The sequence below is a fragment of the Hydra vulgaris genome, chromosome 11 (genome assembly GCF_038396675.1).
Source record: "Hydra vulgaris chromosome 11, alternate assembly HydraT2T_AEP".
NCBI lineage: Eukaryota > Metazoa > Cnidaria > Hydrozoa > Anthoathecata > Hydridae > Hydra > Hydra vulgaris.
In genome coordinates, this window is record NC_088930.1 from 27470001 (window position 1) to 27483738 (window position 13738).

General features: G+C 30.6%; 2 protein-coding genes across 4 annotated transcripts in view; both read left to right on the forward strand.

The window, feature by feature from the left end:
• LOC136087437 (uncharacterized) overlaps positions 1–4566 on the forward strand; it is a 4896-nt gene extending 330 nt beyond the window's left edge. The window contains exons 3-5 of the mRNA XM_065810209.1: positions 478–601; positions 736–837; positions 924–4566. Coding sequence (XP_065666281.1) covers positions 478–601; positions 736–837; positions 924–1378 — 681 coding nt within the window. The 3' untranslated portion in view covers positions 1379–4566. The remainder of the gene's footprint in view (positions 1–477; positions 602–735; positions 838–923) is intronic.
• LOC100197392 (D-ribitol-5-phosphate cytidylyltransferase) overlaps positions 1–5815 on the forward strand; it is a 71546-nt gene extending 65731 nt beyond the window's left edge. Inside the window, exons 7-8 of one of the 3 annotated variants that reach the window (XM_065810637.1) lie at positions 5022–5126; positions 5219–5815. In XM_065810637.1, coding sequence (XP_065666709.1) covers positions 5022–5126; positions 5219–5335 — 222 coding nt within the window. In that variant the 3' untranslated portion in view covers positions 5336–5815. Of the gene's footprint in view, positions 1–4683; positions 4814–5021; positions 5127–5218 lie in introns of those variants that run through there. The other 2 variants (XM_065810639.1, XM_065810638.1) reach the window with 2 other exon arrangements.
• Positions 5816–13738: the final 7923 nt, after the last annotated feature.

Genomic DNA, 13738 nt, shown 5'->3' on the forward strand with positions numbered 1-13738 from the left:
TTCTTAACTAAAAATATAGAACAGATTTTTTTTTTAAATACATCTTATTATACATATACATTAAAAAATGTGTTATTAAAAAACTTTCAGTTTTTCTATTGTATGCGTAGATTTAAAATGTATAACTTTATATGTTATATATACAGTACTATAAGTATATGTATATACATACACTTAGTTTAAGTATGACATGCATTGAGGTATTTAAGTATAATGTGTATGTATGTAGTATATACATATAAGTTATACAAAACACGTATATAAGATTGTATAAGATGTGTTTTGTATAAGATAAACAACTATTTACTATTTATTTATTAACTATTTACTCACTGTTTACAGTGTAAGCTTAAAATTTACTTATATAGTATATATAGTTAAAATTTGACCTTACATAGTGTGAATAATAGACTAAAACACCATTTAGTATGCTAAAATAATATCACTTACTGATCAATATTTTTTCCATTATTTTAGGTTGATAGATTACATCTTAGAAGATCATCAAATATCGATGACATTGTTGATAAAATCAATGCTTCTAATGATTCTAAACGTGCAAAGTCTTCCAGACTATGTTCAAGATACTTTGGTTTTGTAGGTTTGAATTTTATTATTATTGTTGTTTTATTTTTTTATATATATAATGCTTCACATAAAAAAATTGATTGTACTTAATAAAATATTTTATTAGTTAAAAAATTTGTTCATTTGTTTTCAAACAAAAATATTTAGTGCAAAGAGTAGCTCATATCTGTACAGAGAGAAGAGCTGTCAACAATCTCATTGAAGCATCAGAACAGCTTGGACCTAAATATCTAGAACGGGTAGCCTCAGGCAAGTATATTGAGCTGCTCTTTTAATATAAATACATATTATAAAATTCCAAATAATAAACATATTTTATTTATGTATGTTGCCAGGTATACTTAAGCACGGATGGAAGCTGAAAATATTTGTAGTGGATAGAAGTTTCAGTTGGCTACTCAACATTGTGGTTGGGACTCCTGACAAAAAAACTGGCCGAATTGAGCTGAAACAAGTGTCCTTTGGTACTGTTACGGAGTTGGTTAAATCTCTTGAGCTTTCAAAAAATCAAACAAAGAATTTTTGTTCCAAGTATAGATCTAGTATAGAAACTCAAACCTGCATTGAAGCGAATATCTTTGAAAAAATTGAAGCTCTCCATAACCGTATGGATGAATTTTACACTTCTAAAGAAGTAGGTTTTATGGATGGAGAAGAAGTCATTACTAGAACATTGGCTCATGTAAAAGATACATCTAATTTTATACAGCACCTCATTACAGAAAGAGGAATAGATCCACATGACTCCATTATTGAGAATATCTTTGGATTCAGGTCAGAAATTCCTTAAAGTTACTGTAAATGTTTTTAATCCCCTGGAAAAAACTTCTTCAGATTCAAAGCTAGATGAGGCTGGAGTAAAGAGATCCTTTCTTATAGCAATTGTTGAGGGGGTTTCTAATGATAATCTTTGGAAGCTTATTGAGCCTCTGAATTTAAACGATGTAAAGTTTTATGTTGCATTTGATCTTAAATATGCAAATTCAGTGTTTAGAATTAATAGTCATGCTGGGAAATACAGTTGTTTATATTGTGAGGATCCTGCACTCTTGAGCCTGGTATCAAGAGAACACTTAGGTTATTGAATAATCATTACAACAACTTTACCCTTGACGGAAAGAATAAGTTAAAAATGTCACACTTTAAAAATGTTACAAATCCAAGACTTTTGTACAAAGAGGAAGATCCTGAAACTCTTCTTGAGGAGTTGGTTCCTGTTCCTGAGCTCTATGTTCTAATGGGAATAGTAAGTAAACTTGCAGTACTTCTAGTTAGTGTATGGCCTTTGTTCGAGAAGTGGTTACAATCAAACTACATCATGTTTCGAGAATACCAAGGCATAGGACTTGACGGAAACAATGCAAGCAAGTTCCTGAAGTTGGTGGATATACTTGAAAGAGGTATTATAAACAATGGAAAATATGACTTTGAAAATATGACCATTATTAAACTGTCTTAGAAAGTTTAAATGCCTTCAAGTAGAAGCATTTGGTATGGTAGCAGGGGATAACATCAGCACTGCTGTTCTGGAGTTTAAAAAGTCCTATGCAGATTTGATTGAATACGTGGATGTCACATTTGAGGGTATTGAGCTCAGTGTTACATGTTCACTTAGCAGTATGTCTTATACTTCCTTTTCTTCATTCTAATGACTGCGGCCTAGGAGTTTACTTTGAGAAAACAGAAGAAGCTATTCATCATGAATTCAAAAAAACATGGAATAGATACAAACGAAGAGTTAACCATATAGATTATGCAAAACGGCTAAAATCCAGTGTTGTCGAGTTTGCATCAAAAAACATAAAATAAATTGAATAATTATATAATTTAATGTTTATAATTTCAGGTATATATTGTAAAGTATATTATTTATAGCAATTAGACTTATAAAATAACTAATTAATATAAAGCTTTTTTACTTTGTGCTTTTATTTGTATGGGATAAGTTACAGGTATTTTTGAATTTTTTTTAACACCCCAGAAGTTTTAGATGTTATAAATAGTGTCTACTAATGTATACCCAACTATTGAAAAAAAAAATCAGACCTGGGGAACATTTTAATCTGGTCACTCAGGTCCACAGTGATAAGTAATAGCTATTATTTTTTTTGTCTTAATTTTTTTTTGAAAATTCCAACACCCTAGAAATTCTAAATGTTATAAATGGTGTCTACTAATTATACCTAGCTATTGAAAAAAGAAATATCAGACCTGAGGAACAAATTAACCTGGCGGTCACTCTGGTCCACAGTGATATATTTATATAATGTAGGGATGTACCAAAAATTTGGCTTCGAGATCTTTGCCAATGCTTAAAAAATTAATATTATTAAAGCTTGGTTTCCAATAATTGTAAAAATAATGTAAAATAGTTGTTCAATTTTGTTGTTCAGCAACTTTTGCATGAACCAAATTGTTTCTATTTCCACAACAATTGTTTTACAACACGAATGAATAATAAGAATCTTGGTGTAAAATTCATTTTATACCAAGATTCTTTAAGTTTGCAGAACTTGCACTAGTTTTGCACCAACTTTAAATTGCATAACTTGCACTAGTTTCCATTGTAAAACAAATTTGTTTTATTTTTAAATGTTTGATTATTTTAGAATAAGGTTTTAAAATAACCAGAATGTATTTTGAAAATACAAGTAATATAGTTAGATACGCAAGGTAGCAAACTTTCACTGTATAAATATAAAAGTTTTGGTTTCGGCTGAGCGGCTTCGATAGAAGCTTTGGGGTAACCATTCTAGAACATTCATTTTATTTTTCTCAAACCTAAACTTTGCAGATCTCGCAGTATGCTTTGGATCGTTATTGTGCATTAATATCCAAGTAACAAGTAGGTTATTATCAGCGTTACGTTTTGTAATACATCTTTGTATTTGTATTCATCTAAATCTCCATCATTTTTGACTAGTGGACTATTACCATCCTGTTTAAATTTTAACATTACCTACACCATGCCACTGTCTTTAGAGTATACAAAGTTTTTTTGCTTCATAGGACGCCTAACATATACTTTCCGATCAGACTGGAAGTAAATCAACTTGAGTTCATTAGTCCATAAAATGTTTTTCCAAAAGAAAACATTTTTATTTGGAATTTTTTTTGCTAGCATACTATGAAGCAAAAAAACAACCCTTCGTATACTCTAAAAACAGTGAGGCACGGTGGGAGTAATATTAAAGTGCATTAAAGAATTTTAATGCGCGTATGTCTTTGAGCAGCCATAGCAAAGTGGTTAGCGCGCTTGCCTCAAAAGCGATTTGTGGTTCAACTCTGGGCAAGTTTTATAACATTGGTAAGAAAAGAGGCGTGAACTTCTTTTCAAATAAAGCTTGCTAAGTAAACATTCCAATAATTATAGTTATTCTTCAGCTAAAAATGATTTTTTATCTATTGTTTATAGCTAATAAATGGAAATTATAACTTAATATTATTTATTTAATTTATATATATATATATATATATGTATGTATACATATGTATATATAGAGGCCATCCATATATTACAAATGCACCAAGGGGGAAGGGGTATGTCCCAAGTTGAGTAATTTGCGTACGAGTGCATATGGGGAGGAGGTGAGGATCCAAACGAATAAAATTGAGGTGACAGTTCACGTTCACTTGCCAATTAAAAACGTTCACTTTTGCCCAGTTAAAGGTAAACGCCGCTCACGTTAATGGCCTGTTAAGGTTATAAAGGTTGAACAACGCAAAAAAATAGTGATCACATTCGCATGCGTGAATAGAATTAGGGAGAAGGGACCACCAAGCATATAAAACTTATATGGGGGAAGAGAGAGGGAGGGAGAAGACCACCAATTGTATGTACGCATAAGGAAGAGAAGGGGGTATAAATATGTTCGAGTTGTAATGGGGGGTCAAGACCTGGAGATTTTTGCGTACGTAATATTTGGATGGCCCCATAATATATACATACATACATACATATATATATGTGTATGTGTGTATGTATAATATATACATACATACATATATATATACACATATATATATATATATATATATATATATATATATATATATATATATATATATATATATACATATATATATATATGCTAGTGCAATGAGACTGAATTTAGTCATGGTACTGAGTGCTTACAACTAGTGCAAACCCATGTTGGTATCAGTCCCAAACTTGTGAGATTTTTGCGTACGTAATATTTGGATGGCCCCATATTTATATACATACATATATACATATATATATGTATATGTGTATATATATGTGTGTGTGTGTGTGTGTGTGTGTGTGTGTGTGTATATATATATATATATATATATATATATATATATATATATATATATATTATATATATATATTTATATATATATATGTATATATATATATATATATATATATATATATATATATACATATATATATATATATATGCTAGTGCAGTGAGACTGAATTTATTCATGGTACTGAGTGCTTACAACTAGTGCAAACCCATGTTGGTATCAGTCCCAAACTTGTAGATGGACCAAGTTACCTTTGGAAGGTAATAATTTCCGTTTCGTAGCGGTTTATTTGCGTGAATGTTTTTAAATAATTTTTAAATAATAAAAATATTACTGAAAAATTTTTTTTTAGATTACTCATAAAAGTGATATACGTTTAATGGAAATTTATATAAAAAGTAAGATCCGTGACAAAAATAAAAACAATGATAACATTATTTTCAAGCCTTTTTCAGAAGAAGAATATTGAGCAATATAAAATGAAGCTTCAATTTCACAATTATGATATGTAGTTATGATTTTTTACAGTGTAATATTCTGAAGAATAAAAAGTTTTATAATAAAATAATCATTTAAAGTCCGTTTTCCTGTCAAATAAGTATTTTTTAGTTGTCAAAATGTATTTAAAAAACAACAACAATAGAATCCAAACAGATTAAAATTTCTAAAAACGATAATGCAGTCCAGAAATTTCTAAAAACAATAATGCAGTCCAAAAGTTTCTGAAAAGTTTATGCAGTCCAGAAGTAGAAAAATTTGTTTAATCTTCAGTTATTGAACGCCACAAGTAACGCATAAAATGAATTTTTTTAAGTAAAGTTTAAACTTAAATAATATTTCATTTTTTGTACTAATCTTGTGAGAGTTTTTTTTTAAAATAATTTAATTTTTAAAAAATGTGAATTTTTGTGTCATTGGAATTTAAAAAACAGAAAAATGTAATTCCTTGTCCAGCTCTATTCGATGTTTTTTTCCTCATGAGAAATGATAATAAGTTATAGTTTTGTCAAACCCATACTGTATAACCCATGTTGCATTATGATCGTATATTGCTGCCTGGTTGACCACTGTTACTTATTTAAACATAAAAGGGAGACAAAATTTGAGAACATTTGTAAATAACGTAAGTCTAAATTTATTTTAAGGATAAAAAGATAGCTTTTATTGCTCTTTTTATTAAAGTTTTAAAATTTTTATGTTGAAGCGCTACACAGTGAGTCAGAAAGGTGAAAAAATTATATAACTTTCATATATAAACATGTGATACTTCAATACCATTGTACTTTGCGTCAAAAAATTTAAATTTGCTTTTAAAAATAAATTTTACGCGTACCTACGATGCGTATCACGATTCCTTGATCTAAAGTACTATTAAATAGAATACCGCTAATTTTTAATGTAAGTTTCATAATAAGTTTTACCTGTGCGCGTAAAAAATTTAGGTACATCAAACCAAAACGCGCAAATTTACTGATTAAAAAAAAAAATCAAAATACTGTATCATCTCATATAAACTTTCTTAAAACAAAACATAAAAAGAAAAACCTATTATTAATAAAAAAGCTTTCGTTATAACGATATTAACTAAGATAAAAACGTGTTTTTTGAAATGTTTGATATTGCAGGATTACTTCTTATTTAAAGGTATATATTGGTCCTGCTTCATAATAACATTCTTTCTAGTTAGAAGGTTATTGCTAGTTATCTTTGCTGTATGGTTTAATCTAGCTTCGCAAATTTCCTTATTCGGAGCCTCTAGTGACTCTAGTAACGTAGTAGTGAGTAATAACCAATTGGCAGTTCTAATGCCTCAGATACCCTTACTCCATGTTCCAAGAGTTTATGATCAGTTGGGGAAATCACAAGTAATAGATTTTGAGTTTAAGAGCTGTAGTTGCAATGCTGTCCAATTTTTTAGACTCATAACAGGAGCATATTTTGATGAAGTAAAACAACCTTTATTATCGCTTACTTCTATATAATAATCTTTTACAAAATTACATTAACATAAATATAGTTTTCTATATTTATGTTAATGTAATTTTGAAGGAGCACATTCTTACATCTTCTCCTTCTTTAAATGAAATGTTTTACTATTTAAGTTCGGGAATGTTTTAATATTTCCTCCATAATTCTATAGGACGTCTTTCTCTGTTTGGATGTGTCTTCGGATTCGGTTCTTGATAATGGCTTTGTTGCATCGACATAGTAGTTGTTATTTCCTTTTCTGGTGAAACTGATTCGTTCTGAGAATATTCCTCGTCTCTCTCTTCTTTAATTGGTGTCGGATTGAATTGTATATCCATTGGTATTTTCGTCATGTGTGAAGCATTCCGAGTTTTTTGCGAGTTATCAACGGGAGATTTGGCAGTAATCATTGTACCGTTCTTTGCCGTAATTGTGTAGGGTTTAAATTCAAACGGTGCCGTAGTTTTGTTATATTTTTTTTGTTTTATCATTACTGCATCTCCAATATTTAAATTTGGGTTTTTTGCGTGGTATTTTGAATCGTGGTATTTCTTTCTGTATAACTTAGCATTTTCTTGTCTCTTCTTGGCTTGATCATTAATATGTGTATTAACCCTTGTCTAAAATGAGGGTATTGTGAAACCTGTAAGGCAATTGAACATGAGTGTAGATGGTGGTATTCGAGTTGTGCAATGGGGAGTGGTACGGTAGGAAAACAGGAAGTTGTATAACTGCTTTTTCCAGTCTCTTCGTTCAATATGTGCTGCTAGTATTGTTTTCATCAGTGGTTTCATAAATGATTTGGCTTGTGCGTTAGCTTGCAGCCAAAGCGGCGTGATTCGTTTATGTTCAATATTCAGTTTGATAAAAAACATCTTTATTTTGAATGAAGTAAAAAGTGGTCCATTATCGCTAATAATTTTTTTCGGTATTCCATATACTGTGATCGTTTTCTGTAGAAAATCAATAAGAAGGTCAGTGGATGTATTATTTATAATATTGACAATCAAAAATTTTGATGTTTAGTTTATGAGAACTACCAAATAAAATCCGTTAGGTAAAGGACCAAGGTAATCAATGTTAAGTGTGTCCCAAACTTCCGATGGTGTTGGTGTGATTAATAGTTCGGCTGGTGGATTTTGTTTACCAAGTGCTTGACAAATTGCACATTGTTTTATATATTGTTCTACTTTAGTATCTAGCCCTGGAAAGTAAACTTTCTATCTAAGTAGTGCTTTGGTTTTCTCGAGTCCCATGTGACTATTATGCGCCAGTTGTATAACCGTAATCTCTAGTGATCGTGGAATAATAATTCGATTTGCTTTTAGATAATGTCTGATGTTTGATTTACTGTAAGTTCTTGGCTAATCTAACGGTAAGCAAGTAACTCTTTTTGAAACTTTATTTCTGAAGGACAATTCGGATGTGTTAGTTTATACCAGGTATTAGTGGCAACTAGCTCTGTAAGTATTCGTAGAATAGGATCGGCTTTGGTTTCTCTTTGAATATCTTGTAGTGAAAGGGCTTTAGGACATGCGTATTCAGCAGTAAAGTTGACATATTTTTCTAGCTTTTCGAGATATGCCTACAAGACTTGCATCGGTGAAGACTGTAGTTTCTTTGTTGGGATCGAAGTACCCAACGCATGAGTCTGATGTCATAGCGTTTTTCAGTCTATCGAATGCACGCTGGCACTCAAAGTTCCAGTTCCACGATGAATTTATGAAGAAGGTTTCGTAAAAGATAAGTAATTGTACTGTAGTGGAGAATGAAACGCTTAAAATAGTTCATAAGCCCGAGAAAGCTTTGGAGAGCTTTAGTGTTTTCTGGTATAGGCATATTTTTGATATTATCAAGTTTTTCAGGATCTGGTTGCATTCTTTCTTTTGAAAATATAAATCCAAAAAATTTGACTTTTTCTTTTCCAAATAAGCATTTTTTAAAGTTTAGAGTTAAACCTCTCTGTTTGAATCTTTCTGATACTTTGTGTAATATTGAATCGTGTCGTTTTGCATTTAAAGCGAATATCAAAACATCATCAGTAATATTAAGAGTTCCTTCTATATCTTTCAAAACTTCTCGTAAAGCGTTTTGTAGTTCTTCCTGCGCAGAATTTACTCCAAAATTAAGTCTTGTGAAACGTTTAGTTTGAGTTTCGGATTGAAATGTAGTAATTGATCTCTATTCCGGCGCAAGTTCGAGCTGGTGAAATGCCTTCATTAAATCTAATTTTGAGAAAACGGCTGATTCTTTAAGTTTTATTATAACATTGTCTTGGGTTGGAGTCGGGAAACGCGTTCTTCCAATAGCTTAGGTTACCGTCATTTTATGGAACAATTACCATTGGACTTATCCATGGTGTCGCTTCGTCCGTTACCGTTTCAATTATTCCTTCTGCTTCAAGCTTTGTAAGTTCATCTTTAACTTTTTCTCTAAGTGCAAAAGAAAATCTCCTTTCTTTATGTGCGAGTGGTGGTATACTTTCATTTATTTTCAACTTAACTTGGTAGTTACGAAGTTTTCCTATTTTCCCGCGGTCTTTTGATTAAATTATTTATCTTTTCAAATGTTTTAAAGTCTAGAATATTGATAGAAGCTATTAAAACGGTATCTATTAAAACGGTTATTGATATCTATTAAAACGGTTATTGGTATATTTTCTATATTAATCGTTACCTCGAAGTTTTCGACTGCGTTAGTATTTATCTTGTTAGCATTTACAGAATACAAGTCTCCTTGATATAACTTTGCGCAAGGATTTTCGGATTCATTGATATCTTTGTAAATTGTATTTATTGGTTTTGTATAAATTTGTTCATTTCTTTGGTATTTCTCTCGATATGTTGTTGTATTCTGTTCTTTTTATTTCTTACTTTTACAGACTGTTCCAAAATGTCCAATTTTCTCGCAGGAGTAGCAAGTTTTCCCTAACGCTAAACATGCATTAGTGTGCGGAAATTCAGTTCCGCATCGATAACAAATTTTTTTCAGCGACTTATTTATAATCTCATGTGGTTCTTTACTGATTAGTGGTAAGTTTGTTTTCTTGACTGTATTTACTTTGCTTTGTTTATTCGTTTCTTTCTCCAGTTCTTCTATTTGATTATCCATCAGTTCGAATATTTTTGCTGAAATTAACAAATCTTGTAAAGTTTTGTTAGGATTTTGAAAACTGTATTTACGAAGTTTTGAAATGTTTGTACTAAGCTCAATTTGTTGTCTAATTTCTTTATCTTTATCGGCAAACTCGCATTTAAGAGCTTGTTTGTGTAATCGAACGAAAAACTGCTGAGTGGTTTCATCTGAACGTTGAGCCATTTTACGAAAGATAAAAATTTCATAGCTCGGGTTTACTTGGGGTTTGAAGTGTTCATTAAAAGCTTTGACAGCTTGCTGGTATGAGATCAGCGTATCTTGCGGCATAATGTTTTCATAAATTTCGTAAGTGCTATCTCCAATTAAAGTAAGAAGTAACGAAAGTTTTTGCTTATCATCTATAATTATAAGTGAATTGCAAAGTAACTCGAATCGTTTAATGTAGCGTTTCCAGCTAGAAAATAACTTGCATCTTCCGTAGATGAAAATGGTGGAAAATTTGGTAGATTAAGTTTTTTTATAGCCATGGTAACCATGGTAAATATGTTTATTTAAATCCTCTTTTTTTCTTATCTTCGTCGCCAGTTTGATGAAGTAAAACAACCTTTATTATCGCTCACTTCTTTATAATAATCTTTTGCAAAATTACATTAACATAAATATAGTTTCCTTAAGATTTCCATCGCGGAGCACATTCTTACACATATCCTTTTTATATTGGAATGTATAGGTCTACAGTAATTTACAAGAGGGTTTCTTTTTAACCATACATTTTCCTTTATGATGGTTATTTTAAGTGGAACAATCATTGTTTGAAAAAATCTTTGCTCATTAACTTGGGCCTCGCCAATATTTGTATCAGTATATTTTTATTTATACCCATTTTGACTTCAAAACCACCTTTAAAGTGAAGTATATATTTAAATCCCCTCCCTCCCCTCTCTACTTTAGGCGAATATTCTCATAAAGGCAGTTAGTAACCTGTCAGAGTATGAATAAAAACACCTTGTAGAGGAGTTAAAGCAGATGTTTCTGTCACATTTAACCCTTATGGTAACATTTTTGTCTCTCATTCTTAATTTCATGAAATGAAGGATAAATATCTGCATTATGTGAGGAGCCCATCTGCATTATGTGAAGACCATCTGCAAAACGCGCTAAGTCATAAAGATAAAATTTTTGAGTTAATTTCATTTCCACATTCTATATACTGAAATCTATCATCTATTTAAATGTTAAATTGACCAATTAAAAAACTTTTGTTCCTAAAAATGGACCGAGAAAATATGGACTTAGCGCGTTTTGCAAATGGGTTTCTCATTTATTATGGATGAATTTCTACTAATTTGATACTGTTCATCAGACTGATAACACTGAATTTATAAGCTCAAGGCATCTTCGGTTTTTGTTTTTATTGGAAAACTTTTCTGCGTGCATTTAACTTTATCAGAATTTGTAGTATTTTTCATGAGAACAGTTAGTACTTACTATTTTTTGCTTTGGTTTGAATTTAATTGATTTATTATTGCCTTAGATTATTTGCTTCTATAATCTAAATCTTCCCAGTCCTTGCTCCTTCTACCTGGACCTACTGCAACGTCTTTTCTGTCAACTGTTATATTTTCAGCCATCCAAGTTCACTCATGTTACAGAAGTCTTGAGAAGGTTTTTTAATGTTTCCGCAGTTTAGATCGGAATTTACATTTTAATATTAATAGAGTTTTCTTAAGATTTATCATTTCAGATTTGTCAACACTTTCATAGTATAGACCCTCCAGTCTACAAAACTCACGTAGAAGAGTCTCAAGTAAATTATCGTAATTAATTCTTAACTCTTAAATGATAGGATGCATTCTTTTCATAACAAAAGTAAGGAATGAACTTTTGTTAGTTATTTTATACTCAAGTTTTAATTACAAATTTTTAAAACATACAATATGCCATCAAATCTTGCATATTTTGATTTTGATGTTTGCACATTAACACCATCTGCTTGAGCACGATTTTTTTACTCGTAGGAAATAAATGTGTTATTTTCATGACGAATGTTAGTAATGGGAGACCCAGTTAGAACTTTTTTTTAAAAGTTTGAACTTGAACACAGATTCGAACAATTACTTAAAAATGTTCGAACTATTTCGAACTTTATTTTAGTTATGTTAGAATACACAAAAGTAAAACAAAGTATGTGTAAAATTAATTATTTGTTTATCATCATTAATAAGAACAAAAGTAAATAATATCATTTCCCCATAGATTTAAAAAGTTTCATCATATAAAGAACTTCTTATTTTAGTTATAAACAGTCGAAGACTCGAAAATCTTCTCAACTTCTACTGATGTAGTAGGAATTGTTTGAAGAGTTTTAAAAGTAAATCTAAATATTTGGGTCAAGCTTTGCTAGCTTTAAAAACACCGATACATTTTCTAACAAGGTTTGTTATAACTTCCTAATGGTTAAGTTTCATTTTAATAAAAGTTTCATTTTAATGTCTGATTGTTCAATAAAAATGTGAGTTGTTGAATTAAATTCAATTCAGTTTTAATAGTTTTTACGTTATCAGTTATATTAACAGTTGTTTTTTTTTAATTTTATTTTAGATGTCCCTAGAAGTCCTTACGGTAATATCACAGAGCACCGCGGAGCAGCATTTGGAAAGACGTTCACGCCTCTTTCCTTAACGATGTTATCAAACTTGCCCAGAGGTGGTGTTGAACCTCGGATCTCTAGCTTCTGAGGCAAATGCGCTCACCAGTGCGCTTAGGCTGCTCAAACTATTTACTTTGTTGTCAACACCAGAGCTATCGTCAGGCGGTTGAAATAATCGAGATTAGTAGAAGGATTAGTAATCTTCTTTTTTTTTAATCTTGTTGCCAAATTGGTCATCTTTATTTGAGACATTCGGATTTGACAAGAACTTTATAAGATGAATTAAATGAAATGTTTCTTCATTCAATGATTCAATTTTCAAATAACTGTTTAACGAGTTGACTTATCGGTGTTTAGGTTTATGAAGTTTTTTCTTGTCAATTCAATTACAACTTCAGAATCCAAAAGATCAGCTTTTGAAAGAGCATTAATGGCCAATTTTAGTGGTTTTAAAGCAACACAAAGTTCATTAATGACATCAAGCTCGTTTTTAGATAGAGGAAAATCAATATTCATACCAACCAGAGCTATTTTTACTTCTGTTTGCTCCTCCAAAAAACGTCAAGCATATCAAGATAACTGCTCCATCTTGTCCTTGAATCACTAATCAAATCTTTTTCTTTTTTGAACTTTTTAACTACTTTGGTTGAAGTTCATACATCATTACTGGTAATCTACGCAACTTATTAACCAATTTTCTTACTTTTTCCAAATATTTTTTTATATTTAAGTTTCAATAATTGATTAGAATCTTCACTAACTGTATGAACAATTTGAATACCATTACCAACTTCAGTCCCATCTTCATCATCACCTTGATTATAATCTACACTTTCCAAATTACCACCAACAGGGTTATAATCAAAAACATGTGCATCAAATTTATTTTTGTTAACACCACATCAATCATACATAAATGAATAGCGTTGATGTTACACGTTTAATGTTCAGGGGTAGTGTCTTTACCAATTTTTTTTATTAAGCTAGCTCTATCAGTGTAAGAAGCCTAAATTTAATGAACCAAATTACAAGAAGCCTAAATTTAATGAACTAAATTTACCTTTAATTTCAATTTTTAATATCAAAGAATTTATAACTTGTCTCTTGGCTAACCTGAAGTATTTATTGATAAGATTGCAAACAGTTTGAGGATACATA